The sequence below is a fragment of the Kogia breviceps genome, chromosome 10 (assembly GCF_026419965.1).
Source record: "Kogia breviceps isolate mKogBre1 chromosome 10, mKogBre1 haplotype 1, whole genome shotgun sequence".
NCBI classification, from domain to species: domain Eukaryota; kingdom Metazoa; phylum Chordata; class Mammalia; order Artiodactyla; family Physeteridae; genus Kogia; species Kogia breviceps.
This window is the reverse complement of record NC_081319.1, coordinates 68,151,518-68,179,369: the sequence shown is the minus strand read 5'-3', so window position 1 is coordinate 68,179,369 and position 27,852 is coordinate 68,151,518. Positions and strand designations below refer to the sequence as shown.

Sequence of the window (27,852 nt, the reverse complement as noted above, 5' to 3'; positions counted from 1 at the left end):
AAATTAAATAAATGAATAAATAAATAAATTTATTTTTTTAAAAAAAAGAAATAAAGAAAAGGAGGGCAGAAAGGGCGGGCACTACCAGGGAGGGCTTCCTGGAGGAGAGAGCTGGATTTAGATGGGCAGAGAGAAGGGCAGGAGCACCGGGCCAGGCAGGTCCTTAAAGGCCATCTCCCTCTCCAGCCCTCTCAGGAGAGGAGCCCCAGTGCAGTCCTATACCTGGGAAGGAGCTCTTGACATCCCTGCCCCCTTTGCCCGTGGGGCGTGGGCTCTCTGAGAGCAGGTGTGGCAAGGAGTGTGGCCTCCCTGCAGCTAAAGAAATGAGCCCAGGGGGAGCAGCAGTTGGCCTCAAGTCAAACTGTCAGTTAGTGGCCCTGCAGGACCTCAAATCCAGGCCTCTTTCCCCTGGGGAGGTGGTCAGATCTGACCCAGCAGCACCACCACCATGTGGTGAAATCTCCAGCCTGTATGGGACACAGAGGACTGGCCCAGAAACGCTGACTCAGAGCCCAGAGCCCAGGGAGGCTCTGCAGACCTGAGGCAAGGCTGCCCAGAAACCCCTTCAGCTCCAGCCGCAGACCCCTGGAGGCCGGAAGAGGAGGCTGGGCCTGGGGTTGAGGTCAGGAGACCTCAGGTACCTCAGCCCTGCCTCCATACCCCGCATTCTAGTGACCACCCATCTGGCCTGGGGGTTCTCTGAACCCTCCCTCCAGAGCGTCAGCCACAAGCTGCCAGATGCTCTGCTGGCCGAGTGCCAGCGACCTCTCCTCGGTGGGCGGGGATCTGAGTGGAAGTAACAGCATGACAGGCACCAGGCGCCCAGACCTGCAGATAGATCCATCGACATCAGGTGGATACAGGCGTGCTGCGGGAGCAGAAGTAGGATGCGGATGAGTCTCCCCCAAATCGAGATTCACCCCGCTCTGGTGACCGGTCCAGGCCTGGGTGGCAGCAGGAAACACTGCCAGCTCCTCTGTTTTGTGCTTCCCTCTGTACCAAACTCTCTTCTCTCCCCGAACCACACTCTCCATGCTGCTCCAACTCCTTCTCTCACCAACCCTGCGCCCACCCCCACTCCCCACCCCCATGGATCTTTGCCTTCTTTCTCCCTCCCCCTCCTGCCTGTCTCTTCCCTCCTTGCCTTCCTCCTCCCTCCTCCTCCCCAGAGGTTATTCCTGTGGGTTAAGCCTCACCCTCCTCCTCTGTCCTCCTTTTAAATACTCCTGGGGATGTTCTCAGGGAATATCAGCCACTGCCGTTGATGACAGAAAGAGACCTTGGCAAGGCAGGCCCTGGAAGGAGGAAAGTGAAAACACAAAAGGGGTGGACAGGTGAAGAACACCCCCATTCTCAGCGGGGACTCCCACTGACCCCTTGGACCCTGCTTTGTGAATTGCAACGGCAAGAGGAGAAGCGGACAAAGGGGAAGCTGGGAAGCAAAGGAAGTGTCAGCACCAGCCCGCAGGGAAGAGTCAGGGCGGGCAGGGAGAGAACTGAGCTGACTCCAACTCTCAACCCCACAGCAAGTGAGCCCAGAGCCCTGTCCTGGTGGGGGCAGGCACCTGGGAGAGCCATCTTCCTCCCTGTCCCTGGGCCTGGCGGAATCTTGTCGCCTGCCTAATGCGATGCAGCAGGTGGAGTTAGGTCACACGGTGCAAAGGTGGCCCCCACTGTCTACCCCCACCACACACAGTAGCCACATGTGGCAGGTCCTCAGCAGGGTCTGGCCCAGTGCCCCTCCCACCACATCTCTGGGAGCGCCCGAGCCCCTGGGTTTCCATCCTCCTTCTAGGGAGCCTTGGGTCACGTCACCCTCACCACTATCTGTCCCCTAAGGCCTATCCTCAGCCTGCACATCCCAGCCCCCAGGAAGCTGTCAAATTATGTCAGAGATTTCCTGCATCACACGCCAGACAAGCACAGCCTACAGCGACCCTAATGTCCCCCATGCTTGCACTACTATTTTGATGCTATTGTGATGAATTAAACTCAAATGCATCCAAAGCGCTTCTGAAGCTGTGGTGGATTTCATCATCTTGAACTTCCTACACAGTGCCTGGAAAGTACAGTTGAAAGTTTTTGTTTTCAAACTAAGTGGTGCTGTTGGTTTTTCTTTTCTTTTTTTATAACTTTTGTGTTATGGAGAATTTTTTAAAATACACAAAAGTGCAGAGAATAGTCTAATGAAGGCCCATGTACCCCATCCTCCAGCATCAACTCAGTCTTTGCATCTATACCCCCCCAGCCCCACACCCCTAGTTATTTTGAAGAGAATCCCAGCCATAGTATCATATCATCTGTCAGTATTTCACTGTATATCCCTAGAAGATGAGGACCCTTCATTTTAAAAAAAAAAATTTATTTATTTATGGCTGCGTTGGGTCTTCATTGCTGCACGTGGGCTTTCTCTAGTTGCCGCGAGCGGAGGCTACTCTTCGTTGGGGTGTGCGGGCACCCCAACGTGTGGCTTCTCTTGTTGCGGAGCACGGGCTCCAGGCTCACGGGCTTCAGTAGTTGTGGCACGTGGGCTCAGTAATTGTGGTAAACGGCTTAGTTGCTCCGCAACATGTGGGATCTTCCCGTACCAGGGCTCGAACCCATGTCCCCTGCACTGGCAGATGGATTCTTAACCACTGCGCCACCAGGGAAGCCCCAACCCTTCATTTTCAAACAAAGTCAAAATACCGTCATCAAACTTAGTGGTAATTCTTTCATATCCTAGTCTACGTTCAAAGCTGTTGGAAGTTTTTTATGTCAAACATGGATCCTTATACTTGTCAAGTCAGGTTGCTACAGGCTTCATGTCCTCCTGTCACTTGATTGTAACTGGGCATGCCCCTTAGTCTCCACCCCACTCCACCCCCAAAAAACCTCAGGCCAGAAACCAGGTCAAAATCCTCTTCTCCCCCCAAACCCGCAGGGGAGAGGCAGGTCAGGATCACCACTGAGGGCTCCGCGGTGGATGCTCCATAAACATGTGTTCAATTGCATTGAGCTGCACTTTTATGCTGGAACACAGCTTGGTGGGCAGTGACAAGCTGTGGGCACCCCGCCTCTTACCAGGAGCACACCCACCAGGAGAGGATCCAGGTCCAGACACGGGGTGGGGGGACAGAGTCAGCTTCCCCCCTTGCTGTCCAGAATAGGGTCGCATCCCCAGCCACTCCCCTGGGGGCCCTCACCCATTTAACCTCTCCCCAGCTCCCTCAGGCCTTGTGAGAAGCTCTTCTCAAGCACCCTACTCTCCATTCTGTGTCTAAATGCCACCTCCTCCAGGGAGCCCTCCAGGAGCCCACCTACCACTAAAAGCCCACCAACCTTTGTCCTCTTGTCCTCTGGACTCTGCCTGGCCCACCCTTTATTGTGGATCATTTGCTGTGAGCTCCTGAAGGGCAGGGGCCGTGCCTTGTCCATCTCCCTCTCCCCCACCGTCAGCTCTTGGTAACTACTTACAGCTGAACAAATAGCAGACCCTCTTTCCACTCAGATTATTTCTTCTCCCTCTCACCCTTACTGATTCTCTCCACGCCTTTGGCCATTTTCTTGCTTTCTAAACCAGGCTTCTCACCCAGAAATCTGTTTATTTCACAGATTCTAATTAAACACCACTGTGTGCCTGGTGCAGGGCCAAGCCCTCAGGGCTCAGAGAGAGGAAGAGGCAAGGTCAGCGGGGTGCAGGATGGAGGATAATGTCACGCATCTGTAGGCACGACTGCCGGTAGCTTCTCCAAACCCTCCACGCGTTTGGGGGTCCACGATCCCCACAAGGCCTGGTTCTGCCACACGTCTAGGCATTGGAAACTCAAAGTCAGATACTAAGGCCCATCCTGGAAGAGATGACACTTAAATTGGAAAAACATTTTCACTTCCACATCTCATTAAATCTCAGGCCAACCCGGGAGTAAAGTGGGGTTTGTTGGGGTTAACAGGTCCAGCTGTCGATTGATGAAAGGGAAACACAGAGAGGTTGTGCCTTGACCAAGGGGCACACAATAAGGCAGACAGGGAGAAAGCCTGGACATAAACCCAGCTGTCCACGCTTTTTCAGTGGCCCGCACAGTTGGCCTCCAGGGACCACACTGAGCAGAGCCCTGGCTCCATATCCACCATGCTTGGTCCGGCCCCTCCCATGCCCCCCGTCATCACCTGGAAAAGGCTTCCTCCTTCCTGTCTCTGGTATCAGAGTTGGGAAGGGCATCCAAAACCTTGCTGTATGGCCTTCTTTTCCCCCTGCTCCTTATATTACAGTTGAAGTAACTGAGCCAAGATAGGGAGATGCCTCAGCCTTTATTGAGCACCTTCCATATACCTCAGACTCCTTACATCCATCATCTAATTAATACAACACCCCAGCAAGGCATACCTTATGATCCCCATCATTCACATGAAAAGGCATTTTAACCAAGCTCTGAGCCCCAGTATTTCTGCAATCTCAATGGCCAGAAGTGGGAACAAACTTCTATGTCAAAGTTGTCACCAATTCTCCCAACCATGTTGTGGAAAGAGAGCTCTTTTGTTCTGTGGAAAATAATTTAGCAGGTTTTTGGTGTAAAAGTGCAGCCAAACTTCTCTTCTTGACTAGAGAGGATAGAGCTGATGAGAAGCACGTGACTTGGAAGCAATATGGCGTTTCTCCCTCCCTCTGTCTCTCTCTCTCTCTCCCCCTCCCTCTCTCTCTCTCCCCCTCCCTCTCTCTCTCTCCACCAGCCCAGCAGAGGTTGGGGCCTGGGCTCTGGATAACAGGGCTATGGCCAAAGACACTCTCATTAAGGGTATGAGCAGACCCCAGGGCATCAAGTCCAAGCTAAGGTGAGAGCCGCTCAGAGGGAGAGGGCTTGGAGAGGTGCCCATGGAGACATGGGACCTTCAGACCCCAGAATCAGGGCACCTGCTAACCCATTTTACTCTACCGCTGACTAAGCCCCAAGGAAAGCTTGCTTAAACTCCGGAGCTTAATCTTAGCCAGGCTTTGCGAATCATAGGAATTAGGATCCCGTTCCAGCCTGGACGGGAGGGATTTGGGAAGGAAGGAATTGGCCTGAAAATGCCCACAGTGGGGAGGTGGCGGGCAGAGCACCATCCGGTAAGTTGCTGGGGGACCTGCCGCCGTGGATTTGGGGGACGTGCAGGACACTTTGGAGAGGAACCTGAGAAAGATTGGGCTTACTGTGCACAGGGGAAGGGGCTCAGAGTATCGTGTCGGTGTTGAAGGAAGCCCAGTTGCTGTAGATTCCCCACAGGAGCAGGAGGCATCTGGTTACTACAAGGCTCCTCAAAGCCCCAGCTCTCCTGCCTCAGCCCTCCCTCTTCCGCATTGGAATCAGTTCTCCCACTGGGCCAAGTGAGTGGTTGGCCAAGTTCCCTTGGGTCCCTCCCTCCTTGCCTCTCAGTCAGAGGCTCCTCCACCTGGTGAGGGGATCCCTGGTTCCTAGTGCGGTGCAGCCTGCCCAGACACGTGTCTGCCTTCTCCCTCAGCTCTGATTGATTTTTTACTTCCTCGCTTGTCCAAGCAATAATTAGGATCCCTTTTTCCATATTAAGCAGCAGCTGTCATCACCACTTCACAGTTCTCCTAATCACATTTCTCCTTCTTCTCTTTATCCTGGAGGCAGGTTTCTGACAGGTCTGCTCTTTCCATTTCCCTGCACAAAAAGGCAGAAGGACGTTGGAGAGGGAGACTGGGGGTTGCAGGGGTGTGGGGTGGCTTTCTTAGAATGTGACAAGGCCAGTTGTGACTTCCAAGGTAGAGCTGTCCAAGATGGAATAGAAGGTCACATCCAGTCTCTCAGCAGGGAAACTAGGAGAGACCTACATGACCCCACGGCCCACACTCACCTGTCCCTGATGCCTAAATCCCCTCCTTAGAGATTTAGCCGTTTGAAAATGGCATGTTAAAAATACAAATATTCCTGGAGGGAGACTAAACTGCCCCTGTGATTTCCAGTAGGCACGTGTGTTGATCCCTGCCTGCTTTGCCTGCCCTCTCCTGCTCTGCTCTGTATCACAGCAGCTGCCCCCAGAAAACTACATTTCCCAGGCTCCTCACCTGCTGGCTTCCTGTCAGGTTCGGCCAGTGGAAGCCTCTGGCTGGAGACAGGTGGGAGGGAAATGAGGAGAAGCCAGGGTATTTCTTCCCTCTCTCTGATTGTGGTCTCTGCCTGTGGCTGCTTATCTGGCACTGGCCACATCTCTGCTGTGTCCTCCACAGTTCCAGTTCCAGCCTGGGAGGCCCCTTGCGCAACCCCTTCCCGACATCCCAGCTCCCACCAAGCAGCCCCAGATCCTGGGCTGGTACTGTCACCTCTTTCCCTTGTACCTCCATCCTAGGCTGGGGCAGATTCCTGCCATCGGCATTCTCTGGGTTGTTTCCCATCTCCTGTTTTAGCTCTTCCAACGCCTCTGTAACTTGCTCTGTATATTATATTCCCTCTATTGAAACTACCTGGCGAAAGTTCTCTTTTCCTGCCTGGACCCTGACTGACACAGCAACTCACACTTAACATGTTCAACGTGGAACTATTAATTCCGCCTCCCCCAACACTTATCTCTTCCTTCCTCAGTCTTCTCCAGCTCTGTAAATCCACCACTGTCCACACAGCACCCAAGTCAGAAAACTAAACACCATCCTGATTCTTTTTTCCATATATCCAGTCTATCACCAAATCCTTTTGCAAGTATATATCTTGAATCCTTGGTTTCCATCACCATCATAATCTCTCGCCTGGCCTGGAGCCTTCCAACTGGTGTCCAGTCTTCATTTCTTACCTCCTCACAATCTTTTCTCCACCCAGCACCCTGAATGGCCTTTTAAAAACAAAACTCAGATCCTGTCCCCCACCCCCACCACTGCCCCCTGCCTAAAACTTCCCAATGGATCCCATTTGAATCCAGACTCCTGTCCAGGCTCAATCACGATGTGTCAATTCATATGTAATATCTCTTGTTTGTGGATGGCTTAAGAAAGAAAGGTTCTCCTGAAAGATATCTGGGCCCTCAGAATTGATGGCAGGAGACTCTAGGTTTGGAAAACAGGCAAGAAGCATCTTTGGGGAGAACAACCAGGACAGAACATGCCCAAGGCTGCTAGGCCCCACATCCCCCATCACTGCCCAGAAGGAGCCTGACTTTTTCCCATCTTTGGCTACTTGAGACTCAAAGTCCAGGGCAGGAGGGAGGTGTCAGACAAACCCACTCAAGTGCCATATCCTAGCCAAGAGAGAAAGAATCTAACTCTCTGGCTTCCCTCTCTCACCCCCAAAAGAGAGGGAGGATGAATGCTGGGCAGCCAAAGCAAAGCATGATAAATATCCACAGGTGTACTTCAGGCACTGCATGATCCAGCTCCTGCTTCCTCCTCATCCCCAGCTCATCCACTCCTCACCACCTCCCCTCTGGGGTTCACTCCACACCGGGTTCACTCCACACTGTGCTGACCTGTCAGTTTCTAAAACATAGTCAAGCTCTTTCTTGTCTCTATATTCTCTAACAGGGCTGCCCCTCACAGAGGAATGGTGCCCCATGACCCCTGGGGCTGCCCTCCTGCACCCCCCACTTTCCCTGCTGGAGGGGTATGAGGGGTGAGGGAGCTAATCCTGTGTCCGGTAGGTGCCCAGGCCATGCTGCAGTCAGCTGTGGTGAGTGACCCTAATCCAGCCTCTGGGACAGCACATTTTCTGAGCCGGGGATGTTGTCAGGGCCGCTTAGGGCCTCCCCCCTGGAAGGGAGCACCCTCAGGTGCCAGCCGCACCCTCCTCCAGGCCCAGCATTTTCTCCCAGAGACAGGGCCCATCCTCAGTGGGCACAGAAATCCAGTCCCTCTGAGTCTTCTCCCCAAACGCGCCTCCTTCCTCCTCCCCCGGCCACTTCACCACCAACAGCTGCAAAATTTCAGCCGAGAGCGTAAAAGACAGGTGCTTGTCTTTGGCTTTATTCTTTTAAGAAGAAAAACAACGAAGAGACAAACCCTCGGAAATCAAGTGTTGGGGGGGCGCGGAACGCAGCCGTGCGTTCCGGGGAAATGGTAAATCAGCGAATTGAAATGCCGGAGATGAAAGTGGGATTGCTGGGTGGAGCCTGTCACACCCGCGCTGACAGTGACAGCGTGGTGATGGTGGGGGACGCAGGCAGTGCCAGGCTGTGAGGCTTGACGTCAGCGCCCCCATTCTGCAGTCTCCTGAGCTCCCTCCCCTGTGGCTCCCCCTCCTCGTCGCGCCCTCCAGCTCATACAGGATGGGTTGGAGGAGCTCTCTTGTCAGCCCCTCCCACCACCACACCGTGTTTAAGCGCCCTACACCCCTCGTCATTTACGAGAGTGCTCCCTAATGGTGGTGTGATATTGATTTATGATAATACATATTTGGTTCCCCACCCACTCACCATTTCTGGCGCAGATCTCCAAGAACCCTTGAAATTTCCTAAGTGATAAGAGAAAGGAGAGCATCGTTTGTTATAATATTTGGCCTTTTGTCCTCTGTTCCTAAACAGGCCCTGTCCGAGCCAGAAAGGTGAAGGGAGAGTCTTTTTTTTTTTCTCCTGGAGTACAATTGCTTTACAATGTTGTGTTAGTTTCTGCTGTACAATGAAGTGAATCAGCTATATGTATACCTATATCCCCTCCCTCCTGGACCTCCCTCCCCACCCCATTCCATTCATCTAGATCGTCACGGAGCACCTAGCTGAGCTTCCTGTGCTTTATAGCATGTTCCCACTAGCTATGTATTTTACATGTGGTAGTGTATATATGTCAATCTTGAAGTTCGTCCCACCCTCCCCTTCCCCCCATGTCCACATGTCCGTTCTCTATGTCTGTCTCTATTCCTGCCCTGCAAATAGGTTCATCTGTACCATGTTATTCCTAACAAGCCACTTTTGACCAACCTGAGTTTATGTTAATGAAGTGACTTTTGTTAAACCCCTAAAGCCCGGGGGCTGGTTGCCAGGGGAACCAGCCAGGTAGATTAGAGGGTTGGAAATTTCAGCCCCTCCCTGCCCCCACTCCAGGGAGGAGGGAAGGGCTGGAGATGGAGATCAATGCCAGTGGCCAATGATATAACCAATCATACCTATGTAATGAAGCCTCCATAAAAAAATCAAAAGGATAGGGTTCGGAGAGCTTCTGGGTTGGTGAATGCATTCACACACTGAGAGGGTGGTGCACCCCAGTTCCCTGGGACAGAAGCTCCTGCACTCAGGACCCTCCCAGACCTCACCCTATGTATCTCTTCCTCTGGCTGTTCATCTGTATCCTTAGACATGGAATTGTTTGCTGGTGTTGGAAAAAATACAGGTGGTGCCAAGGTGGACTCAGCAAGAAATTGTGGCCTCCTTGGCTTTCTAGAAATCACCCCTTTCAGGACCCCCCTGGATGGGAAGTGGTCCTCCTGCCCTTGTCTGTCCCAGAGAGTGTTCAGCCCTCAGGAAGTGGACTGCATTCCTGTTTCCAGAGCACTGGATGCATAGCCCCCTGGTCATTGACTATGACCATGGATCTACCGGACACAGGAGGATTCCAAGTGGATTAAGTTCTCAGAGGAAAGAAAAGTAGAGAAAGAGATGGGTGACATCTATGGAGAGGGACCCATCAGATGTAGCTACTCACTGCTAGGCTGTGAGACGGGGTGTGAGGGAGGAAACAGAGCATGCTTGGAGGAGAGAGCAGAAACCCAGAGCAGCAGCCAGTGAGATGGAACAGTACCCCTCCCTGGGTACTTCCAGGGTACCCCTCCCTTGAACCCAAGCTGGGCCCAGGCCGGAAGCTGTCATGCAGGACCTTTGGGCAGCAGCTTGTGAGTTTGAGGAAAGGCCTGCTGCCCACCCCACGCAGTTACCACCACACCCAGAATGTTTACTCCTCTAATGAGCTGTCTCATCCCCACGCAGCATCTGCCCGTGTGGATCCGTGGGAGCCTGGCCTCACTAAGCAGCTGTGAGTCATTTAGGACAAAGTGGGAGCCTTCTCTTTGGCACAGTGCTGAGCCTGTTGTGATGAGCATTGAGGGAAAATGATGAGGGGACACATTGGACCCCCCCATATGGGCCTGACCAGGACAGAGGCTGAGGGAAGAAGCCGGGCATGTCTGCCAGGCTGGGTCTTATTTTCAGGGCTCCTCTCCCTTGGGCCCCCACGCACAGCAGGAAGGTTGTAGCAGAGCCTGCCCACACTCCTCTCCCCATCCTCCCAAATCTCTTGTTTTGCGAGCTCCTCAGAGCCAGCTCCCGGCAGGGCCACTCAACCCCACTTTGCCGCTGAGTACCTTTGAATGAGGGGTAATCATTCCAGAGACACAGGGAATGTTTTTCTGCCCTTAGGGGAAAAGGGAAGTATGTCCAAGTCCATTCGTTTAAATTATTCGGCCCTCCAAGTTCCGAAGCTGCTTGAAGGTGTGCCCTGGGCTGGCCAGAGAGCCTGGTTAACTGGGGCGGCCTGGGCCGTCCGCTCCGCGGACAGCGCCTCAGTCCCGAGCCACCATCCACCACCCAGTGCCTGCAGGTTAGAGGATGGGGGAGGGGGGATGGCGGTGCTAGGCCTAAGAAAACCCCATTCTCAAGGCCCTGAGAGTTCGTCCTTTTCACTGCAGCTCAAAAGGACATCGGATAAGGAATGTCATCTCCAGGCCCAGATGCCTTGTAATCAACCATTCTCGGTACCCTGCATGGAAAGGCAATTAAAGCAAGAATTAAAAAGCCATAGCATCATTTAAAATCCAATAACACGGCTGGCCTGAAATGTGTCCTCAGTCTCTGGGGAGGGTGGAGGTGGCATGTGGGGAGGTGCTGAGGACAGAGAAATGCAGCGACGAGGAAAGAGAAAGAGTCGGAAAGGGAGAAGATGGTGGCATGGGAATGGAGGTTTCTGAGTCTCACACGCCTTCCCACCACATAGCCAAAGTCTGCTCACCCAACTCCCATCCCACCCTGCCTTGGAAGCCCTCCCTGATGACTGGCCTTAAGGAAGTCCTCTCCTCTGGAGTCCTCTAGAGCTTACTCCCCTCTCCTGGTATTCAGCATTGACTCCTGGCTATTCGTCTTCCTTCTCAACCAGAGCATGTGCTTCTGTGGATATGTACTGTGATTACTTTATCAGTCCACACCCAGTGTCTTTGGCTGAAGCTTTTAACATAGTCCCACCCTTGCACCCTGTCACCTCCCCACAACCCAGCAAGTCCATCCCTAAATTGAGAATAATAAAAACCATGATCCTCATGAGCCTGTGTGTTAAAACACAAAGCAAGTCTGGCCATTTCCCCTGCTTTTGTTGCCAGTATCTAGAAAGGGCTCATACACATCCCTTCATGAAAAAGCTCTGAATTTGCTTTTCACCCCTAAGAGACCCAGAGAATTTCTAATCTACTAAAATGACGTTAACCCTTTTCACATCAAATAAAGCCCTCCTGCAGGTAATCTTCCTGTCACAAGCTGACTGCCTTGATGTGACTTGGAAGTGAGTGGAGATACTCGGTTCCCTTTCATTTTCCCTCCTCCTCAGTAGAACCCTAAACCGGGAGGATTCAAGTTTGATAGGAGCTGTTCTTGCAATTTATGCTTCCTGTCCCTTGGGAGCTTACTCGTGTCTATTTTAAATAAATTCCCTCTTTTTTCTCTCTTTTTTACAAAGAACAACTGCAAATCTTCTCTGAGGATAGCTTTTCTTTGGGGTGGAATTCAGTTCTGACAGTCAAACATTCATGCTATAGGCCCTGGGTGAATAACGATTAAACAAATTGTGTCTGTGATTGGGTCTTGCCTGAGACCTGGGGGGTGTTCCCTCAAAGTCCTGCAGTGTTTTGGGCTGCAGTTTCCCAATAACTTGGTTGCTCTTTCAAGAAAAATCATATTCTAAGAAGTGGAAAAGGAAACAGACAGATGAGTGCTCCCAGGGGTGGTGAGGGTGAGCTCTAATGCCCCCATCTTCAGGGCTGCTCTGGGCAGCTCTTTCTTGTGTTAGGCCTAGGGGAGAATAGTCAAGGCTTGGCACTATCTAAACTGCTCTGTCTAAATTCATCTTGCTGATGTCCTGGATCCTATGGTGTGAGCACAAGATCATGCCTGTGTCTTGCCTTGCTATCCCAGCTGGGATTTTAGGACCTGCCCATTTGGCACCTCCTTCACTTAGAGGTGGTGCACTATAGACCACAATGGTTCAGGACCTGAGGACCACGCTTACTGTGGTGAGAGAACAGGTCTCTGCTCAGCCAGACATTCATGAAGAGGCTGGAGCTGTGAATGGCCCCTTTAGCAGCAAACAATGCCCCCTGAATTCCTGGGTAAACTTACCCTCCTCCATTGCTCCCCATGCTTGCCCAGACCCCACCTGGCCACCCAACCCTAGTGCTGGATCACAGAGGAAACAGAATCCTCCCCCTTTCCCTGCCACTAGCCTGCAGAGTGGGCCGGTGTGAAGGAGCCTGCGTGACTGCCACAGCTGTCAACGGCAGAGGCTGCATGTGGCCCACTGCTCCCGTTAGCAGCCATTGGCAGACCCCCAGATCCAAAAAGCGTCAGCCCAGCAAATGTGGGAAGGTCAGCGACTGAGGTTCAGTGATGCAATGGAAGAGAAGAAGTTGGGACAGCTAACGCCTTTTACCTGAATCTACCCTGGATTAGGCTGACATTTGAAATGACTTGGGCTCCCATCCACACAGCATAAAACCTCTATCAAGACTTCTCTCCTTCTTAAACATGAAAGCACGAACTTTTCTCAAGCACCAACTTCCCTGATCATTTATGAAAAAGTGTCAGCTGTCTCTGCCTCCTTGTTCTAGCACCTCATGCCCTGGGATCAGGGAGCTGGGTGCTGCATGCCCCAAGGGGTTGAAGAAAAAGGAGGTGCTTCAGCTTATGAGAGGCCAAACATTCCTTAAAATTAATTTGTCACTTGCAAAGCCATCTGCTTTCTCTTCACACACATCTATCATCTCCATAAAAATAAATACATATAGCTAAAATTCAATGAAAAGGAGACCCAGTGTCATCAGTTCAATTCACAGAAGGAACAGATCTCACCGAAGTCCGGGCCACAGACCCAGCTCTTAGCACCCGCGTCCTGTCCCTGGTAGAAAAGTTATGTGATCTCTTCTTCTTAAGGTTTTTTTTGTTTTTTTTTTTGTTTGAGGTACGCGGGCCTCTCACTGTTGTAGCCTCTCCTGTTGTGGAGCACAGGCTCCAGACACGCAGGCTCAGCGGCCACGGCTCATGGGCCCAGCCACTCTGCATCATGTGGGATCTTCCCAGACCGGGGCACGAACCCGTGTCCCCTGCATCGGCAGGCGGACTCTCAACCACTGCACCACCAGGGAAGCCCCGTCTTAAAGTTTTATAGCAGCAGCTTTCATGATAAACCCCTATATAAAAATAGAAAGGGAACTCAGAAGCAAATTGGTGACTGGGACATTTCTAGGAGTATATTAACCACCCAGGGATGTATTGACCGGGAAGTCGGCAGGAATGCTATTGTGAAACTCAGCCAGGTCCCCAAGTTCTGTGCACACTGTCAACAGTCCAGGCGGCTGAACCAAATAGATCTTATCGGATTGTTTCGGGTCCAGGTTGTGGTCAAGTGTGGGATGGACTCTATATTAAACTGGAGACACAGGAATGTTCATTGAAGTAGCAGATGTAACACACAAACAAGAAGCTCCACAAATTGGAAGTTAATTCTGGGTGGACCCTCTGCATGTTTGTGTTCTCCTCTCCACTGGCACTGCTTCTCTACCAGGGGTTCTTGGGCTACAGTGGTGTCTGCTGTGTATCATTTCTCAATGAATCATTTGTGTGTTCTGAAAAAGGACCCTGAGCCATAAGAAGGAAAAGAGTAAAAATACCCCACAGGTCACCGAAGCCTGTGTCCCCTGGGCCAGGGCACAGTCATTGCCTAAAATACATCTCTCGGTGCTTTGCCTGCCCTAGTTTTAAATGCCGTCCCCATCAGCTAGGAGTTTTGCCCACGAGCCCAGTCGCACACCCCCAGTTCTGTGGGGGGCATCAAGGGCTTGGAACCAAAGGGGAAGCAACAGCTATCCTTCCCCCTCCCCCACAGCTCCCTCACTTGAGAAGCGGGTTCTTTGCCTCTCCTTGGCCTTGACATAAGGTGAGCAGTGCACGTTTAATTCTTCCCAGAGTTCTGGGCAAGCTGACCTTTGGAAACCTTTCATTTTTCATTTTGATGCCGTAAGCTTTGGCACTCCCAGCAATCCCGGGCTATTTTTGCTCATCTGAACTCCGTCATCCTCTAGACGCCCTCTGCCTCTTTGAGGGGAAACAAGACAGTGTTTGAGCCGCCACACCTCCCCCCAGGAGCCACCAGTTGCAGCTTTCCTTCTCTGCCGGCCCCTCCCTGTCACCCACATCCTCCTTGCTGTATCCTCAGGGCCTCGATGGCGTATGTCCAGCAGCTCACCTGCCTGTTTCCAGCGCATAGTTTTAACCTCCTGACGTCTTCTTGCATTAGGTCTCTGTCGATCCTGATGTTGGCTACATCTCCCAATTGAGTCTCAGCAGCAAATGTAATTAACGTGCCGTTGCCTCCCTGTTCCAGGCCATTAATAAAGATGTTACCGCGGTACCCCGCAAACAATATTTTCAAGGTCATGAGGAGAGGAGAGCTAAGCTGCTAATACCTCTGCCCAACATGGGGGAAAGAGGCAATCAAATGCCCACATGCGGTTTGAGTCATTTCCTCTGGGTTTTGGGAACTTCCTTTCTCTGACTTGCTTTAGGTTTTTATGGCTCGCCTCAGCTTCAGCCGCTGCACATCCGGGGCAATTCCCATTTGGAGAATGAAGAACATCAGATTATGCCTTCGTCTTATTTTTGTCCAGTTTCTAGCAGGAGAAACAGCCACTAATTGAGCATTTGGAGGGAGAGACGGTGTACATGATAAAGACAAAGTTGTCGTTATCAGGCTTGTTATCCGGCCACCTCTCCATTCCTGAAGCAGTAACCCTTACAGTGGAAAATACACCTTGAGGCCAAGGCACCTGACAGCTAAGGGAAAACAGGCCTGTTCTCGCTGAGTCGGTTCCTAAAGGGTCGACCCACAAGATCTGCCGCCGAGGGACATGTCCTTGTGGCTGGTGCCGCTAACCCTGTTTGTGACCCCATAGCAGACCTTGAGCCCCCCCCCCGCCCGCCCCCTTCCCCATAGTCTACATCCCTCTCTGCATTACGAGGAGTAGCCCTTTATGAACCCTCATTTGCCTTCCTTCCACACCAAACTGCAGATATCATAGCGTAGCATTGCAAATTGCTTGGATCAGAAGTACTGAATCACAGAAGCAATTCAGGATAACGCTATTTACGCCCAGAAAATTGATCCCAGGTTATTTACTGTTTCCAGCACTTCCCTCCTCCCCATCCCTCATTGCAGGCCTGTCTCCGGTTTCCAGGCTCCTAATCATTTCTCAGACAGAGTGTCTTGAAGGTGTCTCTGGACCAGAGCCCAGACTGGCCCAGCAGAGTGTGAAGGGGCGGGGGGCGGGAATAGCTTCGCATCTCTTCCATGCTTGGCGGACCCGCTTGCCGCGCCCCCACCCCCACCCCCTGCCAGCTGCAGTCCTTCTTGGGTCCAGATCTGGTCTCTCCAAACCTAAGAACATACGAGAACCATCTATGTGTGTCCCAGTTGGTCAGCTGGGACTGCGTCACGGTCAGATGCCTTGCCAGGCAGATGGCTTAGGGAGAGAGCCACACGTTTGGAGAATTTGTACCTGGCCTCTGTTATGGGTCTTCCACAGCTGTAAACATTCATGTGCTCACTCATCAGATACTGAGAGCACAGTGGATTCTAAAGCCAGACTCCTGAGTTTGAACCCTGGTCCTGCCATTTTAATAGCTGTGTGTCGTTAGGCCAGCTATTTCAGCTCAGTTTTCCCACCTATAAAATGGGATAATAGCCACACCAGCTTCATAGGGTTGTTGTGAGATTTTTTTAAAACTGATACATGTGCTGTCTGGCTGATATTTATTACGTATCAAACAGCTTTCACACTCCAGACACTGTCGAGGTCAGGGGTCAGCAAACTTTTCCTATAAGGTCCAGATAATAAATATTTTTGGCCTTGTGGGCATTAATGTCTCAACTATTCAACCCTGCTGCTATAGCCCCAAAGCAGCCATAGACAATAAGCAAAGAATGAGCATGGCTGTGTTCCAATAAAACTTTATTTATAGACACGGAAATGTGAATTTCATATCAATTCACCTGTCACTAAATATTATTCTTCTTTTGATTTTTTAATTATTAGAAATGTAAAAATTACTCTTAGCTCAAAGTCTATATAAAAATAGAGGGCGAGCTGGATTTGACCCATATTGGCTGACCACCGGTGGAGGCGCTGGAGATGCAGATGCTGACATGTTCTGCCGTAGGAGCCCACGAGCTTCCCTGAGCCTGGGAAGGGCTCCTTCACAGCCCTCAGGCTACTATGCCCCCACCAAGCTCTCTGACCTTGTCTTAAAAGTCTCTCTCGAAATGGGGACACTGAGACTCTGATCAGGCCAGGGTTAAGAAATGGCAGTTCAGTTCCAAGCCTTGGCATTTTGAGCTCTAATTCCTCTAAGATAAATTTCAGACTCCAGAGACCTAATGCACAAGTGTGTCACCAATCCAGAGCACTGGAAGAGGTCTAACCTTGCATCTGGAATAGAACACAGACCCCCAGCTGGTGGGAAGCCCTGCTGAGCAGGAAATTTAGAGGTTATCTGGGTTGGGTTGGAAGCACTGCAAACATTTGTTTCTTTCAGAGGGCAAAAGCCAGAGCTGATGGAAGGATGACAGGATAGGCGTTCCTGGATGAGGAGCAGGGGTTCTGAATGTTTGGGGCAGCCTCTCTGGAAGACACTAATGGCCAACAAGGGTTCACCTGGGGAAAGGCCTCTGTCCACCAGACTCTCGGGACTTCACACCAGTCTGCCCAGCCACCTCCCCACTGGTCTCCCAGCCCCGCCTCTCCCTGCTCCAACGCCTACACCAAGACACTGAGTGATCTTCCACCATGACACGTTTGTTGTATCCCCTTCAAGACACCGTGAGGACCTCCGGCTTCCTGCCCCATCAAATCTAAATCCTTCTGCTTGGTTTCTAAGGGTCCCAGACGGACCCTTTTCCAACCACACAGTGGACCTCCCAGGACACCACCATCCTCTGCACCTGTGTGTGTCCTGCATCCCAGAAGCCCCCGCTCCCACCCTCTGCCACACCTGGTCACATCCAGCCTTGACCTTTATTTGAAGAGATCTTGCAGTAGGGTCACAGAAGAGGGATTTAATTGTGCTTTAGTTTCCTTATCTGTAAAATGGGGAAAATAAGAGCACCAACCTCATGGGGTTGCTGAGATTTAATTAGAACACGTGTGTCGAGCATTCCCTGAATGGTGCCAGAGTCGCCACTGTATTTGGAAGCAGCACCAGCCAGCAGCAGCCAGCCCTGTCTGACTGCAGAATGCGTTCACCTCTTCCCTCTTTGAATATTTTTAAAGTTACCGTTTGAATGACACAATTACCACAGAAGATTTCCAGGGTAGGTGTCCCTTCTCCCCATTTAGGCTACAAACCTTTTGTACTGAAAGCATTACACCTTCCCTGGCCCTCCATGGAGACTCTGGGCCTCCCACGGCCCTGGGTCTGCACTGTCATTTGCTTTTCCCTAATCTATTGAAATGCTGCCACACACTCTGGTGTCCTTTCTTTCGTGAGGAGCTTCAGGGGAAAGGCTGAAGACAAGTTATCTTCCTAGTACAGTGCTTTGACAGGCCAACAGAGAATCTGATCAATAGAGTGGCCTGGAGACGGTCAACGTTATGTATTTAAGTAACAAAAAGAAAGGGCTTTTGTTAAAATGACCCTCTGAGCGGCAGTCGAGCTCTAAGTGGACAGGAGAGTGCCATCTGGGCGGGGGCTGGCCTCCGCCAAACCCTGACTGTCACTCGAGGAAAAGGCCTTCCAGGAAAGGCCCTGACATCCACAGCGTGGCAGGCCCTGCCCATTGTTTCCACGAGCTTCAAGAATCCAGGCTCCCCACCCAGAGCCCCCAAAGGTATGGCCAAAAGTTAATGGGCTCCAAGGGGAGGGCAGGAGGTATATAAGGGCCCATCAGACCAGTCAGACACCAGCGGACAAGCAGAGAGAGGCTCCGCCTGGCCCACTCAGACCACACACTGTGAGTAGCCAGAGAAGGTGGCGGCGGGGGGGGGGGGGGTATCAGCAGAAGCCTGAGGATGGGATGTGAGCCGCGCCAGCCCCATCCAGAGCTCTCTGGGGTGAGCTGACCCGCTCCCGTGGCCCTCTGCCACCTTCATATACCTACCCGGGCTTCAGACTGAGTGCCCTGAGCTGGTTTCCAGCACACGGGTTAAAGCTGCACACAGCGGGCAAGCGCAGGGCTGCCCAGAGGTATGCAGGCTGGAGGGAGGAGCAGGGGGTGCAAATCCTGGCAACAGTGAAGCTGTCTGGGGTCGGTGGTGCCATCGACTGCAGGCCGGGAACGCAAGCCAGAGCCCAGCATGGATGCAGGGCCATCCCACTTGGCATGGAGTCTTGGCTCTGGGAAGTTAAGGGGAAAGGCTGGGTCCCTAGGGAGACGACATGGCTGGGCAAGACTAGTGGGGCCCAGGGTTCCTAAAGGAGAGAGAGAGAGAAGAGAGAGGTGCCCCCTCAGCCAGAGCCGAGCACCTGAAGCCTGGAGCCCCACTCCCGGTAACGGAAAAGGAAAATCAGCAGCTCATCATGCAGTGAAAAGCCCTCGCTCCTACTCTGAGCTCCCCAGAACGCAAATGAATGTAGGTGACATGCCGGCTGCCAGTTGGAGCATGAAAATGAACAGCGATTGGATTTTTGCCTTTTTTTAATTTAAAGTTTTTATGGATTCTTATGGAGTGAATTAAATGTGAACACCAGAATGAAAAGGGATCCATAGCATCTCCATGAAGGAAATGGGACACCATTAATGTGACACAGCTGCCTCCTCTGTAAGGGAGCTGGGGCCCCAGAGACTCCACAGGGAAAGGAAAGAAGGAACAGTGATTCAGAGCACCCCCACCCTCACCCGTGCTCTGTTACCTCAGCAGAGCACAGGGCCTCAGTTTCTGAGACGTGGTCTTCAGTGGGTGGGTGGTCCTCCCCACCCTCCTGGGAATTTGTACGCAGCCGGCATAGGAGGTTTTGGCTGTCTGAGCTCTCGTGTTCTTTCTCATGGAGTTTTAGCGACATGGAGAGACCAAGTGGGACAGGGCAGCGGGAGAGCAAGAAGACAGAGGGGCCTTCAGACCGCCAAGGAGACGGGTCCTAACGGAGAGGCGGGACGCAAGCCCGCCTTGGAAGATTCTCTCCAAAGGGAGAGTTGAAGTTGGACCTGCAGGGAAGCTTAGAGGCCAGTCTGGGGCAGGAACTTCTCCTCCCAATGGAATGCAGCCCGCCCAAGGGGTGTGGGAGCCCTGAGGTGACCCCCAGAAACTCTTTATCTGAACCCTGTTATCCCCCCACCCCCGCTGCAGCAGAGGCTGCTCTGGTCTCCCTTCCCTGCCCCCTGTGGTGCCCTTCTCCCCTTTCTGTGGGCAGAGGCCACATGGAGAGGGTATTAGGACAAGCGCCGGGCCTCAGAAGGCCAGGCCTCCAGCCCCCACTGCCTTCAAATGGGTCTCTTCACCTCCCCAGGCCTCCTCCACTCCCTAGAGCACACCTGCTCCCAGGTAGGCATGAGGAGCGTGTGGGAGAGGGCTTGGAATGGTAAGGAATCCACCGAGGCCAGCGCCCAGCAGGCCACGCCCCCCTCCACAGGACCATCCTGCCCCGGCCCCTCTCTCAAGTCCCTGCAATCCTGAGGTCCTCACGCCCACCTGCTCCCTGGTGTCTTGGCAGCCCTCCTTCCTGCCAGCCATTCCTGACACACCCACTTCCAGGATGTGGGAGGGCCTCACACATGCTCACGCTGGCACCTCGCCAGCCCTGGTGGCGTTGGTGCGGGTTGTTACAGAGAGGAAGTTGTTTCTGGATGGCGGCCAGCAGGCAGCTGGACTCGCTGGAGCTGGGAAGGGGGTTGTTCCAGAGCCGGTGCTGGCCCAGAGGGGTGGGAACCCTGCTCTGCTCTTAGATGCTGCTCCCAAGCTGAAGTCTTCCATCTGGCTCTGCCTCTGCATGGGCAGAGGGTCTCCGCCCTTCCTCTCTAGACCTGGGGTCTTGGCCCAGTGCTCCCAGGCAGAGCTGGAATCAGCTGGGCTGGGTCCATCCCTTTTATCATCCTAATCGGCTCAGGGAGCAGGCAGGGCTCTCTGGATCTTGGGGCTTGGTTCTGCTGACAATCTAAGAGTTTTAAAATCTGCAACATGGGGTCCCTCCTGCTTCATTAGCCCAGCTAACCCCAGGAGACCTTGTCAGTAACAAAGGGAAGGGCCAAGTGGAATTATTCTTCCCAGGTGTGTGCAAGGGGCAGGGCAGCCTCTTCCGGGTGCTTAGGGCAGAGAGGGGGCTCTGAGTTCCTCTGGTACAGCCCCACACCAGACTCAAGTCCAGACAGGGTAAGTGGCTTGCTCAAGATCACACAGTTCCAGGTGGGCCATGGACCAGAGCTGAGGGCTCCTGCCTCCAACCTGCTTCATTAGCCCAGCTAACCCCAGGAGACCTTGTCAGTAACAAAGGGAAGGGCCAAGTGGAATTATTCTTCCCAGGTGTGTGCAAGGGGCAGGGCAGCCTCTTCCGGGTGCTTAGGGCAGAGAGGGGGCTCTGAGTTCCTCTGGTACAGCCCCACACCAGACTCAAGTCCAGACAGGGTAAGTGGCTTGCTCAAGATCACACAGTTCCAGGTGGGCCATGGACCAGAGCTGAGGGCTCCTGCCTCCAACACAGCAGCCTGTCCCTGTACCCTACAATGGTGACAGGAGTTTCCTGTTTTCGTCCAGCTCCAGGATGCTGTCCCGCAAGGCCGTGGCCTTTCTGCTGGTGGTACATGCAGCCACCGTGCTGGCTTCCCAGATGGAAGCCTACATTCCCATCTTCACCTACAGTGAAGTCCAGAGGATGCAGGTAAGATATTCCCAGTCTGCCCACCTCCCCAGTGTGGCCGAGTTGACCCACAGCCCTGCTCAGCACTGAAGTCACATTAGTTTCTCTGAGGCATAAGTGTCCCTTCAGTAAACCCACGTTTAATCAGCTATGCCAGGGACACTGAGGCGAATATGCAAAACCAGGACCCCAGATAACCCCAGACCCCAGCTGTCCCCTCGGCCACCTCCACTCTTTCACTAGCGCCACAAAGGTATCACTGGCTCCCACGGGCGACATCTTTTCCCACCCCTTCCCATCTTTCAGGGGAAGTTTTCGATTAACAAGCCAATAAATATTTGTGGAGCATCTCTGCAGCACAAAGGGCCACCCCAGGTGAGAGGCCAGACACAAAAGGAAATCTCAGAACCTCCCGCCTTCAGGGAGCTGGCTCGGGAGCCAAGACACAAACATATGAAAGATTCACTAATAACAGAAAACAAAAGGGAGATGTCACAAGGCAGGACGTGATTAATTGTCCAGTAAGTAATGCTGCTGGTATGCGCTGAGTTCATGGCAGGAGAAAACATGGTGGGCTGGTGCGGAAGAGGAGAACCTGAGCTGAGGGCCTCAAGAGAGAAGGATGGGGGACAGGTGGGTGCAAATGTTCAAGAGGGAAAGAAGATGCCTTTCCAGGGAGTGGTGGCCAAAGCCTCCTTCTCTTTAGAGCCCAGAAGAAAACAGGGCAGGCTTAATGGAACTCGGGCAGCGGAGCCTAAGGAAAACTGGGCTGCTGGACCTGCCTCCCTGGGCCTTTTACTTTAGACATCAAGGGGTTCTGTGTGTCTCACCACCTTTGTTTCTCTCTCTCTCTCTTTTTTTTTTTTGGCCGCAATACACGGCTTGTGGGATTTTAGGTCCCCAGCCAGGGATTGAACCCGAGCCCTCGGCAGTGAGAGCACAGAGTCCTAACCACTGGACCACCAGGGAATTCCCTGTTTCTCTTTAAATGGGATGAAGTAATGGACGTTCGTGTCCCACGTGTCTGAGACCAAGGCTCCAATAGGGATCCATGAGTGAGTCAGTTCTCTGGGAGGTCACGTGGCCCTGAGGTGCAGCCTCTGTAGCAACGCGCTCTGTCCCCGGGTAGGTTTCCATGCACCCAGTGAACAGCATCCTTTACAGAGGCCAGACTTGACCCAGCTCCCCTTCTTTAGGGGTGGACATGCAAAGTGACAGAGGAGATACAGCGGATCCCCTAAACCTACCTTCGTCCACCACTCGTCTCCCTCTGCAGGAAAGATGACCAACTGTTCTAGAATCACCATGTCCCAGGGCAGGCTCAGAGCTGAACCCCCAGAGTGTCCTCAGAGAAACCAAAAGAATGGGTGTGTATCTGATCTCAGTGCTCAGGGACCTAACAAGCAGGATGCCCGGCAAGATGTGGGGCTGGGCAGAAAGAGTCAAACTCAGTATTACACGAACTGGCAAAATGGCAACCAAAGGACGCTTGGCATTAATCTGCTCTGTGGTTTTCCTCCTCGTAATTGCCAGGCACCAGCATTTTTATGAAGAAGCTGCAAACTCCTTCCTCCATAATTCATCTCCCTGTCTTGCCTTATAAATCACCTCCCAGGGACTCCAGTTTCAGGGCCACCCCACGGCGCCCTCACCATCTTTTTTTATAGGCTCTTTGCTAAGAAAAACACATTTTCACACTTAATATGCAGGACGGGCAGCCATTATTTTCAGCATTTTAACTTAATTAACAGTAACAACCTGGGTGTAATGTTTGAACTACAAAGGAACGGATTCCTCTTCGAGTTGACTTGTTGCTGGGCAAATCGAGGGCCGTTGTCAAGCCACTGGGTGTCTGAGACACCCTGTGAGAGGTGCCTGGGAAAAGGGGTTCTTTTGGCTTGAGCGGGAGCTCAGGCCACTTAGCACTCTGGGTAGAGATTCCAAGGGGCCATATGGGTGGTTGAGGGAGGGTGAGTTTCGTACAGTTTTGTGCTCGACCCCTAGGAAAAGGAGCGGTACGAAGGGCAAAAGAAACCCCTGAGTGTACAGTAGAGGTCCGAGGAGGTGGGCCCTCTGGACCCCGCAGAGCCCTCGGAGGAAGAAGAAAAGGAAGTTATCAAGGCGAGTAGATGGGGGCAATGCAGAGAAACCCAGTCGGGGGATGGTCCCCGGCCACCACAGAATGTTCTGTGAACCAGACACTGAGGCAACAAGCTCCATCCTAGGAGGGAGAAACAGATACCAAAGATGAGACAATAAACCATTTTAGGCACCAAATAAGGAGGTAGAATAGAGAGTGACGGTGGAGCTGGGGGCACTGCTTCGGCTGGGGGAGCTGAGGGAAGGCCTCTCAGAGGAGGTGACATTTGATTTGAAACCTGAAGGATCAGGAGGAGCCACTCATGCAAAGAGCTAGAGCAAGAACATCCCAGAAAGGGCTTCCCTGGTGGCACAGTGGTTAAGAATCTGCCTGCCGATGCAGGGGACACGGCTTCGAGCCCCGGTCCGGGAGGATCCCACATGCCACGGAGTGGCTGGGCCCGTGAGCCATGGCCGCTGAGCCTGCACGTCTGGAGCCTGTGCTCCGCAACGTGAGAGGCCACAACAGTGAGAAGCCCGCGTACCGCAAAAGAAAAAAAAAAGAAAGAAAGAAAAAGAACATCCCAGAAGAAGGAACAGGCAGTGCAAAGGCCCGGCTCAGGAAGCCCCTGGTGGGTCGGAGGCCCTCGAGGCCCAGGGGGTGCTGAGAGAGGGCAAGAGGCCAGCAGGGCCTGGTGGGCCAGGCAAGATGCCTGGGAGGCTGCCGGGGGTTCAAAGCAGGGAGGTCATCTGCTCTGACTCAGAAAGAACGAAGGCGGCAGGAGTGGAGGCAGGAGGCCAGTCAGAAGGCAGCTGTGGTCCTCAGGGAGAGATGACGGGGGTGCCGTTTCCTGCCCTAGACTGGAGCCGGGAGACAGCTACTGCGTCAGGACCCAGGGTCCAGGGCCTTGAGCGCCCAGTGAGGATGCACAGATTGTCAGGGCTGGAGAGAGCCTTGAGTTTGTCTAGTAGGACTGTTTAATTTCACAGACTCATTTATTCAGACAGAGAACACTTACTAAGCCTCCATTACATGCAAGGCACGCTTCTGAGCACTGGGGATAGAGTGACAAACAAAACAGACAAATCCTCTGCCCTCATGGAGCTCATACTCCCGGCGAGAACAGAAACAAGGTACTGGAAGCATCAGCAACAGACCGCAAACAGGGTAAATAAGCAAACTTTACAGTAGGTCACATGGGGATAGGTGATGTGGAGGAAAATAAAACAGGGAAAGGAGATGGGGTGGGTGGTAATTTTAAATCGGGTGATCAGAGCAGGTGTTATGAGTAGATTGGTGTTTGTGCAAAGACCTGAAGAGAGGGAGGGAGTGAACCATAAGGATCTGGGGGAAGAGCTTTCCAGGCAGAAGAAACAGCCAGTGCAAAGGCCCTGAGGCAGGAGGGGGCCCAGAGGAGAGGAGGAGAGGGAGGGAGGGAGGGAGAGGAGAGGGTGAAGGAGAGAGAGAGAGAGAGAGAGAGAGAGAGAGAGAGAGAGTGCTTCAGCCCAGGGTGGTCATGGGGGAGGCAGAGCAAAGTGGTCAGATTCTGGAAATATTTTGGAGGTACAAGCCCACAGGATTTGCTGGAAGAATGGATATAGGATGTGAAGAAAGAGAAAAGTAAAAATTGACTTCAAGGTTTTTGGCTGGAACACCTAGAAGGAAGGATTTGCCACTCACTGAGCTGGTGAAGCCTGTGGTTGGCTCAGGCTGGCAGGAAGAAGATTAGGAGGTCACACTGGACCTGTGAACTGTGAGATGCCTGTTGCGCGCACCCAGGTGGAGATGTTGCACCGGCAGGTAGAAATGCAAGTCTGGACTTTAGGAAAGGTTGGGGCTGGAAATGTAAACGTGGGAGTCATCAGTGATTATATAGAATTTCAAGCCAGGACAAGGCGAGATCCTTGGGTGGGGGGCGGGTGGATGGAGAAAGAAGAAGTCCCAGGACTGAGTGTGGAACACTTTCCTGTAAAGGGGTCTGGAAGGGGGTGGGGCAGACTGGCAGACTGATATCTAGAGAGAGTGGGGGCCTTGCCAAGGTCACGCAGTGGTCAAGGCAGAACAGAGCTGGACTCCACACCTCCTGCCTCCCAGTGAACACTGGCCAGTGATCTTTGCACCCCCTTGGGTCCCCACAGCATGCTATCCACAGACAGTGAGGTCACACATGTGGCACAGAGAGTGACCTCGGTGCTGTCACTGCAGCGGCGGAAGGGGAGGCACTCCTTTCCTTCCTTCATGCTCCCTGGGCTCTAGAGGAGGGAGCCGGGAGTGAGTCTTCCGCCTGGCAAAGGGGGAGCTCGCTCAGAACTGCCTTCGAAATGCACCTGAGACAGAGTTTATGGCACTGACCCTGAGGTTCCCACGGTACAGGTTATATCCGATGTAACATCTCAGGAGGCTTGGGTGGGTACCTCTTGTCCCCTCTCCTTATCCTTAGAACCATGACATGCAGGCCAGGAGGTCCTTTCTGGGTCATCCAGTCCAGCCTCTTCATTTTAAAGTAAGGAAACCATTCCCACAGCAAGGAAACAGCACAGGCAGGGCTGGAACGGCCAGCCTGCAGAGCCGCCCCTAAGGTTGTCCTTCAGGCCTCCTGAGTCCATTTCCCACCCCCAGTGTGTCGGGTGGGAGGTGGGGGACCAGGCCTGGGACTCCTCCATCGTGGCTCTCTGGAGAGTTAGTGGGTCTTGGCTTGTGCAGCAAGACCATTGAACCAGGAAGCTCTTGTGGGGGAGATCAGTTGGTGCCCTTTGCTCTGCGCCAACAACCTCTCTTGGTGGAGAGCCTCCAGACAGCTCCTCCACAGTCTCACGTGTGTCCCCAAGGTGCTAGAGAAAGCGTAGCCTGGGGGTCCCGCGAATGGACCCTGGAGCCAGGCCCTCTGGGTGTACTTCTCCCTCTGCTATTTAGTACCTGTGTGGCCTTGAGTAAGTTACTTGACCTCTTTGTCCTCAGTTTCCTCATCTGCAAAATGGGGATACTAATCCCCATTAGTGTCTCTACATCATAGGGTCACTGAGAGGCTTAACCTAAGGAAAGCATTTAGAGTGACACCTGGCACCTGGTACACTCCCACGTGTTAGCTATTATCATTCAGGAGAAGGGGAGGGGACTTTGCTCCTCTGATCCCAGCTTCCCCCACGGGGGTGAGGCTGGTTGATCCTCCTCCCTCCCTGCTGGTCTCAGCAACTTCCAGGATCCAGTCCCCAGGTGAGAATTGTGGAGAGGGGCCAGAATTCCCAGAGGACCCCAGAGGATCTGGAAGAGTGGCACGGCTCCCCCGCGGTCCCTCCAACCACATGTAGGACACCCAGGGGTCAACGGCGCACTCTCCCTTCCTGTTAACTCGGCCTTATTTCACAGCTGACTGCTCCCGTGTAAATTGGAATGAGGATGAACTCCAGGCAGCTGGAACAGTACCGGGCCACCCTGGAAGGGCTGCTGCGTGAGGTGCTGCTGTCCAGCCAGAACAGTAAGCGGAGCCAGGACGCCTCGGGTTCATATTCCTGCAGCGTAGCCAAATAGGGTTTGGGGGTTGTGATTTGTTTTTCTGCTTTTCTCTTGAGAACCTGAAGCTGCCTTCTGCCACAAGCTCCCGCACCCCACCCCATCTCCGAGGGGAGCCTAATCACAGATTTGGTGGGGGTACGGGGAGGGGGCGAGGGGGCGGGCCTCGGATGGCTGACGGTGGTTGGGGAGGCCCAATTCCCCAGCCAGGGGCGTCTCCAGGCCCTGCCTCCAGGGCTCAGACCCCTTTCCCTAACGCCTTTCTGGCAGAGGACCACAAATGACAGCAACCCTGACCCCTCCCCCTGCGCAGATCTGTTCCTTCCCTCCCCAAATGCCACGGAGGCTGGTTGGTGACTCTAATGGAAACCCTGGAGCAGTCTGGCCACAAAAGCCTGCATTTTTTTTTAACATCTTTATTGGAGTATAATTGCTTTACAATGGTGTGTGTTAGTTTCTGCTTTACAACAAAGTGAATCAGTTATACATATACATATGTTTCCCCCATCCATTCGGCAAATCGAAGTCCTGAGCCCCATTTGGCCTTCACCGAGTCAAGGTCAGCCTGAGTTACTTCTGCAAAGCTAGGTCCTATGTGACAAACAGCCACCAATTTCTTCTAGTCCCCAGGAGGAGAGGAGAAAGGCCAGGAGAAAACGTTTGGGGCGGAGGAGCAGATAGGTTAAATTACTAGCCCCAGGCTACGGAGAAAGCTAGAGGGAGAGTCTGGCCAGACCTCCCCTCCTTCTTCAGACCTGCAGGCAGGTTTAGAAGGCGGTTTCACAGATGGACCTGATGACACTTCTGAGCTGCAAATTTCCTTTGCTCTTCTCCAGCAACCAAGTGACAGGTCACCTGGGGGAGAAGCTGGATGGAACTCAGATCCCCCCCCACCCCCCCAATCCAGAGAGGCCCCAGGAGCCCATCTGCGCGGCCCATCTGCTAGGCTTGGAAGGAAAACACCCTCTCCCAAGCAAATCCCCCTCCAGCAAATAAATCATGAAATATACAGAAATGACTCTTTTATTTAATATTTTAATTTCCAAAGGTCAGAGTCAGGTCATGCCATAAAGGGGGAAATAATAAAGCTCAGAGAGTTTGGCCATAAATGGTGCGTATATCAGCAAAGCGTTTGCCTTTTGTAAGTTCTGTGTGCAAATATTAATTGAGACCCACGGAATCGGAAGATTTGTGCCGGCCCTTCAGTTCTAGGTAAGGAAACTGAGTCCCAGAGAGACGGCATCTTTTGCCCATGTGCTGAGTCAGTG

The 27,852-nt window shown here is 52.9% G+C and overlaps 1 protein-coding gene across 1 annotated transcript; it reads left to right on the top strand.

Annotated features, from left to right (window-relative positions):
- Window positions 1-20,898: 20,898 nt before the first annotated feature.
- Window positions 20,899-26,602, top strand: MLN (motilin). The gene is given in 3 exon segments (XM_059077158.1): window positions 20,899-21,015; window positions 22,999-23,115; window positions 26,441-26,602. Coding segments are annotated over 3 exon segments (396 nt in total).
- Window positions 26,603-27,852: the final 1,250 nt, after the last annotated feature.